The sequence below is a fragment of the Teleopsis dalmanni genome, chromosome 1 (assembly GCF_002237135.1).
Source record: "Teleopsis dalmanni isolate 2A chromosome 1, ASM223713v2, whole genome shotgun sequence".
NCBI classification, from domain to species: domain Eukaryota; kingdom Metazoa; phylum Arthropoda; class Insecta; order Diptera; family Diopsidae; genus Teleopsis; species Teleopsis dalmanni.
In genome coordinates, this window is record NC_051846.1 from 3,971,193 (window position 1) to 3,994,197 (window position 23,005).

Sequence of the window (23,005 nt, forward strand, 5' to 3'; positions counted from 1 at the left end):
TTTAAATTTAAATTTATATTTTTGTTCATAAATTACTTACTAGTAAATGCAGCCTACATTTAAGCATATAATAAATAGTTTTATGCTAAATATTAAATTTAAACTGATACGGTGTTAGGTTTGTAGAATTTTACCAATAATAATTTTCTTGGGAAAGAAATTAGTATTTCTCTAACTCAACACCAAACAAATTAATTAAACAATTCTGCGCATTTAAAATTATTTAATTAATTCGTTACTTATAAAATCGTATCGTATACCTAAAACATATAGAAGTTATATGTTTGAATTTTACATATTAAAAAAATGTTAAATGCCACTTAACTAAATTAAATATAAAGTTTAGATTAATTTAAAGTATCTTGCAGTTAGTATATTCTGTCGACAAAATATGCTAAGTTCTAGTTAGAAGATTTGAATGAAATGCCATATTGTTTAATATGCCTTCTCTTTCCATTTAAATATATATAAAGTATTAAATATTAGAAATTTTTGCGTTCAGTCACAGTAAGTTTCATTGAAAATTGTTTAATTTGAAATTCTTTTTGCTTAGTTTGGAAATCTTAATGCTTGTTTAAAACTCTTAAGTAAAACTAAATTAAATTAAAATCAGCAGAGCATGTTTAGTCCCAAACAATTGTCTGCTGAAACTCCAACACACGATCCCATGGAAACTCAGGCGTGTCATCATCTAGATCAATAGTATTTTCAGCGAGAGAGCGTTTCTCACGCTTATTTTCTTCACTTTGTATGGTTGTGCTCGAGTCTGCACTAATGGTCACACCCAGGTCCGCTGCTGAGCTGCTGCTGTTAATTTCACTGTCAGCTGCTGTCATTGTGGTTCTCGCTTCTTCTGTGGGTAATGTACTTGTGCTGATAGAGCTTTTGTTGTCCTCTTCTGTTGCTGCTTCTATAGATGTGGCTCCTTTGCGTTCATTATTTCTGCCGTATATACCATTTTGGAAATTATTGATCGATTCTGGACGATAATTCGATGAACTTAATGGTGAGCTGTGTGAGCTTTCTGGTCTATTCAGATATTGATATCCGCTTTGATGTTGATTTGAGTATATATCTTGACCATGATAATTACTGCTGGAAGATGAACCGCCATTATTTAGCCCATATGTTGGACGTCCATAATTATCCTTATTATTGAATTGACTGTTGCTTAAGAAACTGCTACTGCTGCTTTGTACATTTTGTGGCCTGTAGAAGGGTTTTTGCAGCTGGTAACGTTTTGGAGGTTGAGCCGATGGCTTACGCACTGAGTAACCGGGTTTAACACACATCATGCCAAAAACACGTATGCCTGGTACGCTAGCATAGGTTGGTTGATCATGTGCCATTGGTCCCTCTGAAATAAATTAACAAAAATTTTAATTATAAAAATATTTTACTATTAATTAATCATGTTAATTGTTAAAGGTGTGATATGTTAGTAGAGTTGAAAAAAGTGATTTGAATCTGCAGGAGTTAGAAGGAAAAAATATTATTTATTTATAGTGAGTAGTCGTATTCACACTGGCTGCAGTTCGGAGGTTGATTATTTTTCAGTTGACACCACCTTCACGGTGGTATGAAATTTTTTTTATTTTATACAAGTTTAACATATATAAAATATTTGTCTGTAGTAATACATTGGTATTCAACGCATATATATAAAGTTTTACTATTATTAATATCTATTTATTATTAATATCTATTGCGAAACATATTTTCACTAATATATCCTTTAATAACATACAAGATGTCTGTATTCCGCATTATGTTTCTGTTATCATAGGTATTTTTCGCAAACGTCTACTATAAATGTATTAGTAACTATAGACATATTTAACAAATGCATGTCTTTGGAAACATCTTTAGTAAAATATATACTAAAAATATACTAAAGACTATTCTTTCATTCGCCCTTCATACAAATCATTGAAATTCGGAGATAATTCTGGTGAATAATAGATTGCCAATGACAAATGACTTCGTGAATTGGTTTCGGCATATTTCGGTACCATTAAGTATTATTATCAGTTATTATTAAGTAAATATTATTATTGTCAGTTGATAGGTACAAGCTTTTGAAAGCATATGCGCTGTTTTATTCCGAATATATTCACCTGGGGAAGCCTACTTAGTAAGCAATTATTTTCAGTGATGCAGAAGTGGGTTTAGAACGTAAATCCGATTGATCTTTGAATCAAAAATACCAGTGCTTCTTGCGTTGACTTGAAGTCTGTTTCTACTGGGCTCGTTATAGACCAGTTAACTTACTTGAGATTTCTTGAATTACTTGAATCTTCAGTAAGTTAACTGGTCTAACGAAACCAGTGGAAACGTATTATTAGGTATAAAGCTAATCACGGCTATAAACACGATAATGCAATTCGCTTTCATTTATTAAAGGCGATTTGTTAGATTATCGAAATAGTGAATATATTAGAGAAAAATTATATAGTAAAGGCCTTCAATTTCTTGTATATAAGCCAATACGTCGTCTAAAGTGTCAAAATCCTTGCGATCTTTGGACTATCTTTGATCTTTGAATTATTGATTGTATTTCAGTTAATTAAATGTTGCGTGAAATCGTCTAAATCTGATTAAATCTAAATTGCTTGTTAGTTACCTAATAATTAGATGCTTTTTGTTTGTTTTAATTTATTGTTTTAATACCTTGTATAATAAAACTAGCTAGCTAAATGTAGCTATAGCAATATCTTTGAAAAATAAATTATTTAATCTAATAATTGTATTCATATTTTTTATACTACAACTCTTGTTGCTCCAAAAGTAATGTTGCTTGTTACGATTCCAATAAAAACAAACAATCTAAAATTTAGTTCCCAGAAACCCATATAATCTGTTATACCTTTAAGGGTTACTTGTAGTACTAAATTGTTATGATCATCATTAGTACTTTTAAATACCAGCGATTTGTTATGAATAAAATAATTTAATGTTAAATAAATTGGAAGAATGGAGAAACTATTCGTGCGGCATGGATTTTTCAATCTATTTTTATTATAACTAGAAATAACCAATAAAATTTAAACGTACCCATTTTAAAATGATCTGGACACCTGCATATTACTAGATAATGAGATTTTCCAGTGCGTGTGTTCTGCAAAGCCAACAAAGACCAATCCTTTGGCGAGCGACACTCACGCATCTCCGTTGTTGCCTCGCATGTCTTCGCTAAGGTAATTGCCTGTGGAATAGAAAATTGTAAAATACATTAAATAAACATTTATTAAAATTATGAAAGCATGTGGGGTCCGACTCTGAAGTAAGCGGAGTAAACGCTAGCATTTAACTTCTTTCGCTTTTGTGCACTGAGATTTGCCACAATTTATTTTAGCACAAAAACGCATTGCTCAGATTGTCTTTTAATATTGCTCCGCCAATTAAAAGTCAACTAATATTTTTGCTGAAATTGTTGAAATGGAACTAAGCCACACAATATTGACATTAAACTTAATTTTACTATTTTATAAAAACTACAATTAATGGATGACATGTACTCGACAATACATATGCAGGCTTTGAAAAACTCTACTAATCACCTTTATTTTTTTTTTGTAGTTAAATTAGAAAGAAATGCACCTTTTTTTATTAGATTTGCTACGAAGCGGCGACTTAAAAAAGTTTTTAGTCTCTCTGGATTCAATGCCAATAAAAAGTGCAGCAACCTCCATGACCAAATTGCCAGAAATTAGCATTGAAATTTATTTTTATTTGTGAATTTTCTATTATGGGTATTCGAAACCCCCGGTAATTTAAATTAAATTCGGTGCCTTTGGCACTCTTTTTACAGTACTGTACATTCTTCAAGAGGCCAATGATTTGATAGCTTTAAAGACAATTCAATGTTTTGCATAAAACAATCGATTTAACCTGCGGGCATAGACCAAATTCGTATTGTTTTTGTTGTTTCTGTTGTTTTTAGCCGTTATAGTTGTTATTGTGATTATTCCCTGTCTTCCCTTGGGTCATAACATTACCTCGTAATAATTGCCTTAAATTGCAATCATCAAATGAGATTTCCGGCTTGGCGCGGTAGTCTCTTCGTTGGTCTGACAAGATTGACTTTTTCGCTTTGTTTTTGTTGTAATTGTCAGCTCCTTTTTTATTGGTTTGTCATTTAGTTTCAATTAGCTCGTGGCTATGGAGTGCATGTTAATGTCCATCGACCGTCAAAGGATGACATTAAATTATCGTTCAGTCTGGCTAATGTGAGGCCATTAAAAGTATTACTTGTTAATTTATGTTTAAATATTATACTAACATTTCCACTAAAATTGATATTAAATTCAATCGATATCAAGTTCAAACAAAACTAAAAAAAAGTATTGTTTTCTCCAATAGCGTTACTAATATTAATTAATTTAAATAATATGTTTCCACAAGTGGTTTCGATTAAATATAATTGAAATAGAAGGGAGTGTAGTTTAGAGATTAAAAAGATAAAATTGTGTATTACGACAAAAATGTTTAACATGTAAGAAATAAGACAAAACACTAAATATCCTTTCTAAAATTATTATAATAATGTCAGGAACATTTGATTCATTGATCCACAATTAATATACTGACAAAAACAAGGCTCCAAATAAGGAAGAAAAAAGTAATCTAGTCAATAGTCTAAATTAACAACGACCAAACTAAACGAATTGCAGCTCGAATTGTTATGCATCCTGTACATTTTTCGGATTAATTGTGTCACTAAAGATTACTACCTGCTCGTAAATCTCTAATAGAAAGTTGGAAAGAATAAAGTTTGACTTGAATAAACATGTTATCGCCAAAACAAAGGACAGAGGATTTTAAAAGTGTTATCAAATCGTTGTATAAGAAACAAGTAAGAAGTTAGAAAATCATTGTAAGGATTGCATTAGAGTTCAGGAAAATGCTTTTCAATAATAATACTAAACGAATCAAGCCAATTTTCTTTTATATGTTGGATAAAAATCTGATTACGCTACCTGCTACATATTTAATCCATTTCCTTCCTTAAACAAAGCTTACGAATTTGTTTAGAAGGAGCAAATGTAATTCGATGGGAGTATTGAATATGTTAGATCTCTTATTCTTTTTCTTTGTTTGCTAAAATAGGAGAAAGGAACTTTAGGAACTTGAGAACCTGCTACATATTTAATCCATTTCCTTCCTTAAACAAAGCTTACGAATTTGTTTAGAAGGAGCAAATGTAATTCGATGGGAGTATTGAAAATGTTAGATCTCTTATTCTTTTTCTTTGTTTGCTAAAATAGGAGAAAGGAACTTTAGGAACTTGAGAACCTAAATTCAATACTTTCTGCATTACTTGACCACTTGGATGATCTTCTGCAATAAGAGCTCCGTTGAGGTCTGATAAATAGTTATTTAAATTTACAGATGTGTGGTTGGAAGTTTAGTACATCTTCTTGGCGGAAAATATATTGCATTTGATTTGAGAGAGCTCAATTCTGAATAAGTGTGCTCATCCACAAGATCGAAAAATTTCAACGCTCTGTCTTTGATATACTTTTACACACTTTCGACTCTCAAGTCTTTGTGTATATCTTCATTTATGACATACCATGGAGCTTTTAGCACACGTCTCAATACAATATTCTGATATGTTTGAAGTTTTCTAATAGTGGGTTTTTATAAGCAACAATGTTAGATCAAGGATAAGTTAAGTTCTGAGATATTTGTACTTGGTATCGACAAAGCAAATAACAATTACAATATTTATTATTATTCAATAATAGGCCTAATCTTTATCGGATACAACTATAAAATCGACAATTGAGAAAACCAATTATAATTATAAATATTACTATAACTGTTATTATTAAAAGCGATATCAAAAGCGATAAAGGTGCAATATCAGATATCAGATGGTGCTATCAGTGCAAAAAATTTTCTGATTTAAAATAGATCAAAATTAAAGTTTTGAGCCGAATTTTCAAAACTCTTTTAAACTAATGAATAAAGGTGCTTAAGTCGTTTTTTAATAATTGCAAAATATGAGCTAAGAAGGTGGATAATCTTTCACTTTACTTTATTTCATTTAATTCTCGGGTATCAGAGTGCTTTAATAGGGAGCTACTAATGCTGAATAGAAAAGGTGTTCGATTTCTTACAGGGTTTCCCACTAGACATTATGGAGTTTAGAAACATTTTTCGAATCTATATATTATAAGGGACGATAGCTGCAGACTTTGTCACGAAGAACAGAAAAAAATGGCAGAACATATTCTGTGTCACTGAGATAGTCTCAGACATCGGTATTTATCAACTGCCTATTCACTTATAACAGAAATAGTCAACATCTTTCGAAGGGATATAATGCCATTTTAAACTGCTCTGCGCCTATAGAACTAAAGTGGGTTTGTCACAGTAATACTCAGAGGATACAGTGACATGATGATCTCAACCCCTTCAAAATTGATCTATCTATCTAGAGTGCCTTAATCTCTTTCGGAAAGGTGATAATTAACAAATAATTATATATATTTTTTGAATTTAAAGTAATTAGGACGAGAGAAATTATTTCTTTCCATTAAATTTCTTAATTAAAATAATTTTTTTTAACTAGTTTTAATTTTTATTTTATTTAAATATGTGAAATTAATTAGCTTTGTCAAGATATATTTTGAAGATGTGTTTTGCTTTTTTCTTTGCATATGTAAAATTAATTAACTTTGTCAAGATACATTTTAAAGATGAAGATGTATTTTGCTTTTTTTTCGCATTGCTTAAATGTATCTGTGAAGTTTTTATAATAATTTTGGGAAAACCATGGATTTCTCGTTGATCTTTTACAGAAAAAATATAAAATTTGATTTCAGATATATTTATGGCAATATTTCTCAATATTTTTATTAATGCATATGTTTAGTGAATAGTTTTATTTATATTAATCTTTTCATTAATAAATTTAGTTTTTTAAATAAATATTGTCTACATGTGTATATATTATTTTTTATTAGATGATAAAAAAATTAAATAAACAAATCATCTAATAAACATTTTGTTTTATTAGTAGTAATTTTCATATTAAATTCATTTACAAGTAATAGAAATCGGAAATAGGCCGCTTGCCTACATACATGATTTACGAGTCTAAGTCTTGTTAACCCAAAAACATTACTGTTCAGAGATGCTCACACTAAGCAACAAATTAATGCTGCTAATAAATTCCTAATAAAAGTAGCTTGCGTGAAAATCCATTTGAAAAAAACTCCTAATTGGGCACATAAATAAAAACTACAATTTCGTGTGAGCAACTCCAAGAAGAAGTATACCACGGAGATAACCAATAAAATATTTGTATACTTTTTTTTGGATGGGGGAAATAAGATTTCCCAAATCGGTGGCTTGCAACGTTTGCTTTAAAATTGATGCAATTACGTGCTTGTTAGAGTGGCTACTACGGTACCATAGCCGCCAAACATGTAACTGCATTAGAAGATGCTTCCTAGTTAAAATTGATTCCAGGTTGATACAAACATTTGATAATTTTATTGCCAACAATAAAAATGCGGACCATTAACCGATGGCAAACTAACCGGTAACTTTTGATTAGTAATACTTAGTCAGCTACAAGCTGTTTATGAGTCAGTAAGCTTATACGGCATTAAATAGGCGCAATTGGAGTAGTTGGAAAGAAAAAACAGCCTCCATAGAATTAGCGGGAAATTGCTCAGTGCTGCAGGTATGAATTGGCTAAAATCCCTCCTTATGCCTTATGCCTTTTTTTATTGTTTTTGTTTAGTTAACATTGAATTTGAAATCTGCAGTTAAGTAATTTAAAAATAATTTTTTTAGTTTTTGGTTTTAAACAATTTTGGGCAGTTAAACTGAGTTCTTTTGTATGAGCTTTGCGTGGTTTTTCAATTTGGTTTGGCAATCAAAAGCTTACTTGCTTTGCGTGAACCTAGCATTTCTTTAATTTACTTCAGCGTTGCGGTTTCGGATCTTAGCAACTTCTTAGTGTACTTCAATTAAATTTAAAAGAGATTTACTTACTTTTTTTTTACCATCACCGATTAGCTTCGTGGTGTGCTGATCATCTTCATTTAGGCTAGCAGAGCACGGATCACGGTACCTGGCAGAAAAAATATAATCCATATAATAAATTATAAAGTCGAAAAGAATGTAAGTTTTCGCTGTTTATGCAAAGAAGGGGCGTGACATTTTTCATAAACTATTTTTAATAAAATATTATTTAGTTAGCTATCTTTTCTATTTAAATATTTTACTTAAGATAGCACAATGTAATAGCTTGCAATTTTTTTTTGCATATAGTGAGGCATATAATCAGGCTAATTGTAAAATTGTTTAATTTCTTTCAAGCATCTTGAGAAGTTTGATCGTAGTACTGTTCCACCTCAATCGGGGGCGTTTATTTCTGTGTACATCGATTCTTCTGCATATTGTAATGGGAATGTTTGGAACTAGACAAAGCGACAAACAGACAGACATATACACAATAAGATAGACTGATAGACCGATAGACAGGTAGACACCCAGACAGATATCTGTACCGGCATATCGGTTGTCTATTTTCCAACGTGTGTAAATGTTTAATACACTTGCACGTTTCTCAAATTTATCATAGAAATCACTTCCTGTGTTCAACTTACCTCGATGGACAGGCACATAGTGGTTGTGTATAATTTAGGCGCACATAAACTGCATTGCAGACTTGTTGGATCGCACATTCCGGCAATAAATAGATGTGTTGATTGTGTGGATAGTAGTGATATTTGGTGGGTTTTGCTGTGGCCGACGGTTTCTGTAAAAAATAAAAATAAAAAATGTTAAAACAAAAAAATATTAAAAAGGTTTAATACAGTATTTAGCTAATTACAAATATTTAAACATTGGCTGTACGTATGTTATTGTTTAAGTAAGTAAGTGCTTCGTTTCAGTTAATTATGTTTAAGTCATTTTTCGCATATTTCACATCTCATGTGCTCACGGGTATCTGGTTGAAGTGCAGCTGCATTTAGTCATAATTCTTTTTAAGCATTGACTTTGTATCGCTAAAACTAGCTGCTGAAGATACTGTTTATGCAAATGCTGATAGGCTAATTTACTCATAAAACAAAAAGTTTGAGTTTATAGCTTTTCATGCCGCTGCATTTTGCGTATGCATCGAGAGTTTCTTTAGCATTTTTACATCTTTATCGAGAAAACGTTCAATTTTAAGGCCACTTTTTGCGCATCTTACACTGTAAGATGTGCAACTTTACACTTACATTGTAAAAAAGTTGTATTTTTGTTTCACAGTTGCTTAGGCAGTTAGATTTTTTTATTGTTATTTTTATTATTTTTATAAGCAAAACAAGAGTTGAGTTTTTATTTCAACAATTTTTACGTTTTTGCAAAATGCTAGCTTCTTTCTTCTGAGATTATCATCTGCAAGAAGTGCAAGTACTTCTCGTATATGTACCTTTGCTAAGATGCTGGCGCATCTTAACTATGCCAGCAAACAAATTATTATGTTCACAAATTTGCTGAGAATTTCACTTTAAGTTGTAATTCTATAAACAAATTAAACTTTTATTTGGTAAATGTTCACGGTTAATTAGTAATAAACAAATTTTTATGCATTTAGATATAAAATCTTCAAATAAAATATTTTATGATTTTAAAAGTGTTTAACTAATCTTTTTGATTCCTCAACTTTTTTACCCACATTAGCTATGTACTATCCAACATATTCATTGCTATATTATTAAATATTTGCAGATAAATCAAACCGTGAGCAATAAAGTCCTTAAAAGTCCTTAATAAAATAATATAAACTTCTATAAACATGATATGTGAAATAAATCACATTTATGATTATTAGTAAAATATATTCATTAGCAATAAAACCCTTATTAGTCTTTAATGAAGCAATATTAAATATGTGTTACAGACGGCATATAGCGTAGCGAATAAATTTGCTCAGATAGATGACTTCAACTAAAGTTGTTGACAGTTTTTCTATCTTTTGTAAATATTTTATTCACAACAAAGAGATTAAATGTTTTATCTAAGAGTTTTATTAACAATATAATCTCAGTAACGCAGAATACAGATTACAATCACACGTATGTTCTTCGTCTTCTCCCAGTACTTCGTTCTTAATAATGCGTAGTGGAGTAATCTATTTATGATATATATAAATTAGAGTGCAAAGGACTTAAAAATCAGTTCAGATTTTGGTTAACACCTCCAAACTAATCAATTTTGCATCTACAACCATTTAGACACAATATAAAAATGGAAAAGAACTGATTTCTCTAGAGATTCAGTGGGTTTTGAGGCAACCAAAACCCGATATATAAAAGTCATATATATACATATGTCATATATAGGTCATATATGCATTTTTTTATTAATGTAACCAGGTTCGATTGAATAGGTTCTCACTATTTTTGTGGAGTAAATTTTTACTCCATTATTTTACTCTTAAGAGAGTTTTGCAGAGATCAAAATAAATAGTGAATGCATCAAAACTTCCTAACAAAGTTTTGTTAACTTATCCTAAATCATCAAAGATGTGTGTGGTTTGATATTGTCATGATCGAATATAATTACTTTTCTGTTGGCAACATTATCTAGTGACAAAAGAAACGCATATAATTTTAATATTACCCAGTATTCGTATATTAATAAAAAACTAATGTATTTTGCCCTGAATATATTTTAGTTCCAGTTCGAAGTTTTGGTTTATATTGCAATAGTTTTTTAAAAAATATATACAAAAATGTACGAACATACAAGTACGGCTTTGGGTCAGTTGGCTAATGAACGCTGACTCTGTGCTTCAAATTTGGCAGGGCACGAGTTCAATCCCTGGTACTTGCAGTCTCAAAAAATTATTTACGAATAATTAAATAAAAGAAATATTTCCAAGATTACTGATGATAGGTATTTGGCAATACTCGAAACAAATGTATGTTCACCCAAAAAAATTAATTGATTAATTAATATGAAAAGATTTTTCTTGTTGTAATTTATTAATTTTTAGAAATCTCTTTAAAAAATATATTTACAATATTTCCACTTAAAATATTTTTCAAATAATTTACTATTTAATTTTTAATACTGATTATACAATGTTAAAAATTTATAACTATGAAAAGACGAAATACCAATATAAAGTGCAAGCAAAAATAGGATATGGAACGATAGAAAAAATCCAACATTTTTAAATAGCCTCTAATCTTAGGTGTTGCCGATTAGTAAATTTGGGATAATTTTTTCAATCGAGATGCTCTTTTAATGCAGTTTTTGTACAATTTTTATCTTCGATTGGTAAATATAGGGTAAAATGTATAATATTCAAGATTAATTTATAACAGTCTGGATATTTTTCTACAGTAGCAAGATTACTCTAAAATTAACAGCTGTTTCATATGACTTGACAGATAAAGCTCAATTTGGTTCGATATATGTATTTGTGAAGAGTATAAATGTCTACTAATCAGAGTTCGTATTTGCGTAACCATGAGCGGCTCATTTTGGCTCATTCCGCTCACGGCTCATGAGCCGGCAAAAAACTCTTTTCATACGATGGCTCACGCTCACGAGCGAGCACAACTACAGAGCTCTTCAATATGAGCCAATTTTGGGCTCACGCTCATGAGCCAATGAGCCTGAGCTGCTCATGAGTGAGCAAATAGGAACCCTGCTACTAATACTACTGAAAAAATCTTAATTTATTCTAAAAATGTTCGATTAGACAACAAAATTTGAAAGATCGAAAGTAAAATTAGACTAAATCTAGATTTAATTTAGATTACCAATCGAAAATGACATAAGTTTCTCAACCAAATGCTGCCTTATTATTCCTTAATTTTTAAACATATATACCCGAAATTTTTCAGCTTTTGATACTGATCAAGTATGCATTCTGTTCATATATAGGCTTTAGTATTTTTCGAAAATACTGCAATAAACTCAATTCTCAAACTTAAATATTCAAGTTTTAAATTGAAATTCAACTAAACGTTGCATATTTTTTTATTATTTTCTTATGAATACAAATGAAAAATTATTCTTTCCTTCATATTTTTTCATATTTTTTCATATTTTTAATTATTTTATGAAAGTAAAGCGTGCCGTAATCCATTTAAAGTCCGACGAACAAAATGACTATGTATTACCTTTCATGGTAATAATAAAATTGAAATTTATTTTGATAGTTTCTAAGGTGAGAACATCGTTGCCACTTGATAATGTTTTATTCACCCATAAGTTTAATTCCTCAAAAGCCAAAATATTATACAAAATCAATTTTATTACATTTTATCATGCATGCATGCAAACTTTTGAGCATAAATGAATGCATTGGGGTGAACAAAGCCGGGATTTTAATAAAGCCACTACTGCAGAAGACAACTGCATCTGATGAAAACACCAACATATATTATCAACTCCAAAAATGTGCACATACCTCAACCATTCAACCTGTTGTTTTGGCTAGTGCTATATTAGTTGGATGGGATAATCATGGGGTTAATAACAATCAAGACTTTCACATACGGCATCGAAAGATAGAATTACGTGCATAGATACGAATAATGGCGCAAACTTATGCGCTTTTCGCACGCCGTGTAATAAAGAAAATTGTATAGTAAAAAAGGTTGACCTTAAAATTTGCATAGATACATCGGAGTCGAGCATAAATTTTGAAGTATAGTGTGAAAAAGCATATAAAGACCAAACCACATGCAATTGAATAATTGAAAATTTTATTTTTTTTTTAGGTTTTTCATAAGTGTAAAATATTAATGAGTGGAAATATAGCACTCATATTGTAAAAGCAATAAATTAATATTTTTAATAATAATATGTATATAAAATAATATATAAAAATTATTAAATTTTGCCTTCGAAATTGAATTATGCATTCAGTCCATTTATAATTGAAACTATGCTCAGATATCATTGAACTCAGTTTACCAACAAGTTCACGTAGTGCTGTGAAGAGTTCATTGCAGTGTTACCAATAGAAAATTTATAGCTGAAATAACAGAATTTCACTTTTTTTCATAATTTTTTCTTTAATTTTCTTTGATTTTCTTACATTATGCAGTAATGCACATTTTCCATCAAACCGTTGCTTGATAACATAGTTTCATGCGGACACACATTTACATATAACACAAATATATTTATAAATATATAGAAATGTGCACTGACTGACTGTATTTATACATAATTGCATATATAACCCCGAGGGTCTTCTGGAAAGTATAACCGCAACACAATGTAAGAGCAAGCAATCACACTGAAAAAAAGTATAAAGTTCAATGTACATTCGCTTCTAACAGCAAACATTAAAAACAATAGAAATAACAACAACAGTAACAGTAACAGCAACAGCAACAGCAACATTATTCCAAGCAACATCAAAACGTAAATATCAAATCCAGCATTAACAGCATCTGCAGCATCTGCAGTAGCAGCAAATGCAACACTAATGCAACTTCATTGTAACGTTCGGTGTTTCGTGTGTTGCTGTTACTGCAGTGGCAACTGCTTACAACCCATCGTGTGGTACAAATGTCGTCCTCTAAATACTTAAGCTTCAGTTCGTGTGTGTTCCAGTGTGAAGTTCAAAAGTTTGGAATTTTGGTTTCATTGCATTTTTAGAAAAATAAAAATATAACTAAAATAATAATAACAAATTTACACACATATAGTATCTTGCAGGTGCATACCTATCCTATTAAATTTTAACGCTTCAAATAACGTATAGAAATTAAATCACAATTTACATATTTTCGGTTGGATTATATTTTACAATACAGAAAATATATACCAAATAAAATAGAAGAACTTATTCTCATGAAATATTAAAATACTCTTCCAGATGTAAAACACCAGTAAGGAATGTGAGCAGCATTTCGTCACTTAGTAATATAAATAACCTAATATCTTTATAGAACCTCAATATTAGTCCCTCCATCAGATATTGTAAGTCATTAAAGGCGAGATTTCGGTTGGTTGGTTGACAAGCCATTAGATAATAATTCAATATACCTCAATTAGCGATTTATCGGCACCTAGCAACCACATTTTTTGCAAGAGTATATACTAAATCCATCCCGTCGAATTTAGATAATTTATAAAAAATAACCTAAAAATTATTACGTGATTATTGACCGGTCACTGTAGATTGTATAATCATCTATCGAAGTTAGGAATTCAATTCAACTCAGACTGCAGTACTGTAGAGAAGAGAGAGAAACTCCATACCATGTGCTTGAAGAGTGCCCGGTACTGATGCACAACCAGAAGAAACACCTAGGAGGGTATTTCATGGATCATAAGGATTTAAAACTAGGAAAGATAGACTCTATACTGTCTTTCATTAAAGAACTTGGAGAACTTGGAGAAACACTCTAACCCGACTAAGGGGCACAATAGATCTTTCAGGTCGCAGTGCACGATCTCTTCTTTTAATAATAATTCGTCGTTACCGACAAACAGTCTGATAAACTGTCAAAGAAGTATCTTCCTAAAAACCTATTTCTTTTGGATGCCAGGCGAGAAATACAATTTTTTATAAAAATTGTGTCTGGAGTGGGAGAGTGGGTGTTGCAGTAGGCGGACTTTTATGAAATTTTTGGGCATAGGTATTTAGTACATCAAATTTTAACTCTCTATCTGACATAGTTTTTGAGGTATATAAAAAATGTAAAACTGGACCATGTTTGGGCACAAATTTGAAAAAGTTTCGGTAGGCCGATTGGGTTCAAATAACATTTAAGACTATCTCAAAAATCGGGCCTGGAAAAAGTCGTTTTAGAAACTACTCTACTGTCTTGTTGCAGAAAATGCCAAATTTTAATCAGCTGATTTCTTATTATTATTATGATTATTAGGCGTGACCGGAAATTCGGGCATGGCGACTTGTAAATGAGATTCAATGCATCGCTTTTCTACATTTCTTTAAATATATTATATAAAGAAAATATTATTATAATAAATTTATTATTTTATTATTTCACTGTTGTGATTTAATAGTATTAACAATAGATTATATTAGTATTAATTTTTTTTTCGTTTAAACGGATGTTAAAATTCAAACTAAATTTATTATTTTAGAATTAAATATCTTCTTTATCTATATATATAATATATAAAATATATACATAATTTATAGTACATAAATATTTCATTATTATTATTGTTTACCAAATTTTGAAAAAAATGTTCACCTTAGTTTAGTACCTTTACATTTTACTTTGCTCTTCGGTAAAGCGATATGGGACTCTTCGACGTCAATAAAAATTTATTTTGTGCAAAGAAAAAGTATCCTGGGTATCTTCTAACAAAACCAAAAGTTGTGCCACTAACCTCTCTTGCTGTACGAGCCAATGCAAGTACATGCACGGATATATACACTTATACAACTTTTACCTCAACTATTCGAAACAATACCGAAAGAGATTTTTATTATCTGAAATAAATTAAATGTTCCTTCCACATTTGGCAATTAGTGCATCAATTAAAGTTAAAATATGCGAAAGCAAACTTTTCCTTTTCTCGTTTGCATTAGTATGAATTCCCATGACAATTAGATGCAGATATTGCATTTGAAAAGACTATGTGCAGTGCATCTCATGAGTAAGCCAGGCATATTTGTTGCACTTCGTACTTGGTATAGTATGTATAGTACATCTACTATATATGTTTGTAGCTGTGTACTAGTATGCAGACATTTCCCTGTAACCTTAGCTATGCCAACCTTTTTGTGACTTATTTAGATTTTTTTTGTTTTAAATTTTACTCTTTTTCTGCTGTGATTTACACATTAAAAATGGCAGTTGAGGTTTTACTATTTTCCATTTTTATGCAGCTTTTTCCCATTTATAACTCAGCATTTTTGTTTTTGAGGCACTAGATTTTGCGGCAGTGGCAGTAATAGTATCTGCAGCATTAGTATCTGCAGCATTAGTATCTTCGGCATTAGTATCTTCAGCAACAACACTTCAGATGCTGAACTTAATAGCAGCATCATTCTGCCGGTGTAGTCGTTGGTCTTTGGCGTTAAGTACACATTTTAAATAATTTAGCAGGAGTAAACCGCCTGGCAAGATGTGGCATATTCACATCAGAGCAACAAAGACATTTTGCACGAATTGCATATTAAGATGGCGATTTTGTTCAAATTTTTGCGTTTACCTACTTTTCTCGTGCCATGTTAGGTTAAAGTTCAGTTGCTGGTAGCTCTGTGCTAATATTTTCCAAAAAATTTTAGGGAAAAAACTAATATTATTTTTACTGCTTCATACATTGAAGAATCGTGTTTGGCATTGAATGCAATCACGAAACCAATTCACAACAGGCTGCTACCTTATTTCTGCTTTGCTACCTTTTCCAATTTTAGTTTTTTTTCTGCAAGCGTTGAGTATATCCCCTAAAAAGTATCTTTTTTTTGTGCAGTTAACTAAAAAGTGATTTTGTTTCCCTCTTAAGTTACATGAAATGCAGAGTGATTGAAAAGAAAGTGACATTTCCGTTGATTTCTTTAAGTTTGGTACTTCAACTGCGAATTTAAAGCCCAGCAAGTTTTTCAGTAAAATATGAAATTTTTATGATTTTTATTTCAAAAAATCGAAGCGTTTGTTATATAAAATTATATTAAACTGTTTAAAGTTAATAAAAATGGACTCCCTAGTAAAGAGTTTTTGTAGGGAAATATGAGGTGAGAGCGAAAGTTTAAATTGACAGGCAAGTCAATAGACGTAGATATCAATAACTTTTTAATTTGATTGCTGCATGTAGTATTTTGAAGGCAGCAATAGAGTTTTAAAGTTTATTATGTCGTTTCCGTACTAACTTCAAGATATAAAAGTATTAAAATCACTTTCCGGCAGATGGCAAAATCTTCATAGCTGTGAGCTTTATACATTTTATAAACTTCTTTGTTATACAAAAAATCTACTATTGAAATCACTAAAATTATTGTAATTTTCTTACTGCAAAATAATTGGTAATAAAATCAATTATGGGTGTTCAATACCACGTAGAGACCCCCATGGATATGCCGATGGTAAAACATAAATTAATTTTGAAAAAATTATTTATATATGTATATATAAAAATTGGCAATACTCTAACAATAATTTTCAACAATATATTCTAGTTCATATAAATATAAAAAGAATAATTTATAATTTATAAACTTATATAAAATATCATTTAAAATATATGACATTTAATGTTAATTTTTTTTTTGCCGAAAGTGACGCGAGAAACTGACTGAGAAGGGTTCGAATATAAATGAAAGTACAACAACAAAAATTTTAGTTAATTTCTTGAAGTTTCGCTGACCTGACCACACAACGCTGTTTCGAGTATTGCCAAGTACTCATCTTCAGTGGTCTTAGAAAATATTCTATTTTTTAAATTAGTGTATAGTCCGTATATAATGTGCTTGGACTGCAAGTGCCAGGCTTAGAACTCGTGTCTGTCAAATAAGAAACGATGACTAATCGTGTTTTTCCACAAGTAGCCAAGTGTGCACAAACTTTCAAAGCTCAAGTTCCAAGTATTTTGACACTTTATATATAATTAGTGACTTGTCATGCTTTAAAATAGAACGAGCTTATCAATATAAGTGATTACAAATTTCTAAATACTAATTATTATTTTACATATTTTTGTTTAATTTATATATATTATCAGGTGTGTTCTCAAATCGGTTACAAAGCATATCATTAGCTAAATTATATAATTTAATGTGGCAATTTAATACAATCTATATGGTTTCATATACATATAAATATAAAGAATAAAAAACATGATAATTAAGCACTTAGATATCTGAATTCCTGTTATAATTTATAGCGCATTTAATTTAATTTCATATTAAATTAAATTTCTCTAATTGAAGGCTTTTACTTCGCTTAAATTAATCTGACTTATATTTTCTTCTTTTCTCAAATAATAAATTTTATTATTAAAGTCGTATATTAATCACAGTAGAAGTTTGATGTACACATTTTTACGGGCAATGAAGAAATGTGTAGTCATAACTCATGTAGATGTAAATGTATTTAATATGTTTTGACTGAATAGATACTTTCATTTTTCTATATTAAATATTTATGAACTCTATAAAATGTTTTTGTAAATTTGCGAATTTTACGAATTTTTACGTACTCGCAGTTATACGATCGATTTCGAAGAAAGTTTTAAGGAGTTTTATTTCATGAGTGAAAAAATTTATAGGTTATATTTGGCGTTGATAGATGTCTCTATATGGCAAGAAAAATCCTAATGTTATGTTCCATTGAAAAACAATTTATTTTATATAACCTAAAAATGAAACTGTGAAAGATGTAAACTTAAATGTTTAAAGCTCCATGATTGCCATTATCTTTTTCAAAGAAATAAAAATGCTTTCCAAGAAAGAAGGTAGGTGCTGAAAAAAGCACAGTTCCCAGAGATGTGAGAAAAAATAATATGTCTTAAATGAATTAATGAACTATATGATGAACATTTAAAAGGTGATATAATTTCTTTAGTGTCCAAGCGTTTTAAGGTGCATTATGTTCGATTGGCAGATAGTTTTAACCTTGCCTATTACGCCACCACGCTGTATCAAGAGCAAAGGATTGAAAAGGAGGATTATCTTTTAAAACCACTTATAATCTTGTATACATAATAGTAAGCAGTACAATAGTTTAGTGTTATATATTTAAATGTATCCAATGCACGGTTTAATAGAGATACAATATTATTACCTTTACATGTCTCTTTTTTATATATCTCTTCTTTATATTTCTGGTCTAACATATTACATATTACTTTAATGACCTCGAATCACAGTATTTGTTGGTTCTGAGGTTGTGAAAATAGTGCTGTTATAAAGCTTATTTATATTGTGTGCAGCAATTTAATTTTTTACATCATAAAAATTCTTTTAAAAATTTCTATATAAATGGTGGTCATTTATTATTAGGATGTATTTAACTTCATTTAATATAATTTTTGCTTTTTTATATATCAAGACTTATTGCACATTCGAAATGCTGCTGTAGTCGTATAAGTTACAAAATTTTTATCTGTTTTTTTTAATTTATTAAAAGAGGATGATGTGTTATGATATTTTTTAACCCATTCAAATAATTAATAATAATATATATGTGCTTGACTTTTTTATTAGATTGAGGTTTTAATAAGTCTTTTTTTTATTTTATTTAATAATAAATTAATAAGTTTTTATTTATTTTATTTTATTTTACATATTTTTAGTGTTCAGCACTATATGTATATCGGAGTAAAGGGAGAAAATTTGTTTCATAATATAATAGGTCAGTCTCGCGTACTTCACGAGTGCCAAGTGTAATTGCCATTAAAAACTCTGATCTGATATCTATTAGGCCTATTATAGTCTCGGCCAGTTATCCTTCAAGTTAAACCGAGAATGTGGATTATGTTATAGTAGATATTTAAACTATTAAGTAGAACTCGCTAAATCAATTTAATTTGTAACCCTGTTCAAATATGTAGATGGTTAATTAAAATTTAGACTTACTTCACTGTGTAATAAACAATTATATCCTTCAGCTACAATAACAACGCGTTATTGAATCTCAGAATGGTTACGGGCTCCTCGGAGAGGTGTGCAAATCTGAGGTCAATTATTGTTTAGTCTGATAAAGTGATAAACAATAATTCAGTGAAGGCGTAGAGAGGGGTTTTGAAGAAACCTCTCAGTTAATAGAGAGTAAAAGTGCTCAAGTGCAATGAATCAACTAGCTTCAACATAATAATAGTAAATAAAATATGCGTTGTAGATTTGTGTGTGCTGTTCTATTATCTTCCCTCCTTGATACTATATGTATTTCTGCATATCTGCAGTACATGATTCAATATATGACAATCATTTATTATCATTTTACTTTAAATAGGAAATAAAAAAATAATAATTTATTATTTCCTATTTTTAATAATATTTTAATAAAAAATCAAGAAATACTAATTGAGTTGTTCTTATTTGTATAAGAAATAGTAATATCTCTTAAAAGATATCACGTTCTTCCATAATTCCATTACTTATATACTAGTTAGTAGTTCCAAGCTTGACTTCCTGCGCTTTAATCAATTCTTGCGTACAGTGAAACTCTAGCAGTCGATCGTAAAGATGGACTCATACGCTTTTAGAATTACTTTGCTTACTAGTAGTTAGTACTTACTAGTAGTCTTCTTTACTTTCTTTTTTTTTTTTTTGAGGAAACCATGTTGCAGTATTTATATAAGAATTTATTTAAATATTTTTTTCTATGTAATGCCTACGGTTTCATATATAAATTTATTTTTAATGTCATTTGTTTTTTTTATTATAATAATGAAAAATTAAAGCAGTTCAACATTAGCAAACTAATGTTTGTGCTAAATTTTCGCAAATCATAAATTACATATGTCTATAGAAAAACTACTGATAAAAATCTTTGAGAGCTCTTCAGAGTTGTTTAATTATCCATCTCTATAATCAACGTGAAAGTAACTGGCAAAAATGTTGCCAAAAGATTTGCAAAAACCTCTAAAAATCCGCTTTGAACTGGATAAGAAACTATTCATTGATCCATTTTATCCGCAGGGTACCTAGTATGCATATAATTATATCTAACATATTTATATACAATAAAAATTATAGTTTTTTTCAGTTGGTGTTTTTTTTTTATTTATCTATATTATATATTATTTTCTCAAACAAATGAAAGTCAAAATAATTGAGATAAGTAAATATTTTGACCAATTAAATTTTTATGTTCAAGTCTTGAAAAGTGGCGCCTCACGTATGAAGTGGATTTGACTTTCAATTTCTAGATGATTATCAAAAAAGCGAGAATAACGATGAGCAACTATAAGTAGATTATAATGGACTACATAGTTTTGTTTATGAAATTAAATATTTTGTCGTTTTTTTTGTTTGTTTGAAAGAAGCAATTATTTTGGTTTACACTACAACTTGCTGCGGGTATTGCTAAAAAATTAAATAACAATGAAGAAGTAAGACTAGCAACTCAAAGTTCAGATGCACGCCTCCAGGCGCATGTTTTGATAAATCTTCTTTTGCTCAACAATTTTTCCTAATTTTTTCAAGATTTTTTCTTATTGTAATGAAATTTCACGCTATATTAACTCTTTGTACAGTCGAATTTCATTTTCATTTCACTTTTGACGGTTTAAATAAAGTACATAATAAGTGTCTGTGCCGGATATGAGAGATACCGCAACCAACTTACCAACTTACCAACTTACCAACTAACCAATGTACTTTTATTGGTACGACGGCTTTAGAGATTTCCATAAGCCGTACTGCAACTTATTGAAATAACGTAGACGATGTGACGTACGGTACATTTTCAGTTGAAATTCAGTTGAAAACAAGCATAAATAATGAAAAATTTAATAATAATATTAACAATAACAATGTGGAAAAATTTTACTATTAAAATGTTATGTTCTTTAGTTTGGATACAGAGCGCGCTTTATTTCACTCTCACACTTTCACATTATTCAGCATTTGAATGAGATGAAATGGAAATTAGGAAATTACATATTTATTTGTATCTTGTATCTTGTATCTTCTCATTGCGTTTAACATATGTAAGTTGAGCTTCACCTGTGCGGTATCAAGGCGTGTGAAGTGCAATTTTAAAACGATTTATTGTTTATATTATTATTGCACCTGTTTATGTACCGCATCGCAGTTAGTTTTATTGAGGGAGTAAAAAAAATACAGATTTACTTTCTTGCTTAAGGTAAACGATACAGTAATTTATAATTATATTTAATAGCAAAAAAAATTTTTTTCTTAATAACATGTTAATTAGATATGTTAAGATATATGTAAATTAGTAAAGAAAATACAAGTATTTGTGGTTCAGTAATTTGCTTGAATTTTTGTTTTCAAATTAGTTAGAAAATACTAATTACATACATCCATAAAAAATATTTTTTTTTAGTGCAAATACTTTCAATTTTATTATTATTACTATTACTATTTTGCCTCCTTCATGGACTAATAGTATTTTTCCAAGTCCAACTTCCTCTATAAATTGTGGTATTCAACCTACATTGAGGTTTAATTTTGTCATCCGATATGAGATACCCACATAGCTATTACTTTTGTTTTTGCATAAATGCAGATCAATTTTCAGCACGAGATGCGACATAGCATTGTCTTCCCTACAAAATCTACAAGTTCGATTAGACTAGATTAAAAAAGTGGCTGGGAGCCTTATGACTGCAATCTTAAAGGATTATTGTGACAAACCCACTTTAGTTCTATAGGCGCAGAGCAGTTTAAAATGGCATTATATCCCTTCGAAAGATGTTGACTATTTCTGTTATAAGTGGATAGGCAGTTGTTAAGTATCGCAGTCTGAATCTAGCGAGATTATCACAGTGGCACAGAATATTTTCTCCTGTTTCCTCTTTTTCGTGAAAAAGTCTGCAAATATCGTCCTCTGTTATACCTTGATTCGATAGATGCATCTTAACTCCACAATGTACAGTGAGAAACACTGTGACAAGTCGAATGCCTTTTCTCTTCAGCATTAGCAGTTCATGAATTTGACATGATTTGACATGAATTCTTTAGCTTGTTTGCAGTTACATTATCCGGATCAAACAACTTCAATTAAAGTAAATTTTCAATTTTGTAAGGCGATAATTTAATGTACAGTGTCCTGTAATGATTCTTAAATAATTTTTTTTTAGTTTTTGCAATCCTCATAGCATAGTTTTCTCTGTTTCTTTATTTTTTTCTAAATTAGTGAAAATAAATTATCTCTTCCCAAACTATAGTGTTTCTGGGCCCATAAGCAACGAGGCTATCTCTTTAACGGCAAGTTTGTCTGCAATTTTTTTGGCAAAAATTTCAGCTTGATTCGAAATCCATTGAATTTATAATTTTATTCTTAATAATTGATAGTATTTTTAATCAGTTTTTTAATTTAAGATATGTATATATATGTGTATATAATGATAT

At 29.9% G+C, this 23,005-nt stretch overlaps 1 protein-coding gene across 1 annotated transcript in view; it reads right to left on the reverse strand.

Annotated features, from left to right (window-relative positions):
* Positions 1–505: 505 nt before the first annotated feature.
* Positions 506–23,005, reverse strand: part of LOC119672491 (putative uncharacterized protein DDB_G0277255) — a 67,782-nt gene continuing 45,282 nt past the window's right edge. Inside the window, exons 2-6 of the mRNA XM_038083550.1 lie at positions 8,631–8,782; positions 8,014–8,092; positions 7,907–7,909; positions 3,055–3,205; positions 506–1,357 (exon numbers count right to left, since the gene is read on the reverse strand). Of these exons, the coding sequence (XP_037939478.1) occupies positions 624–1,357; positions 3,055–3,205; positions 7,907–7,909; positions 8,014–8,092; positions 8,631–8,782 (1,119 nt within the window). The 3' untranslated portion in view covers positions 506–623. The remainder of the gene's footprint in view (positions 1,358–3,054; positions 3,206–7,906; positions 7,910–8,013; positions 8,093–8,630; positions 8,783–23,005) is intronic.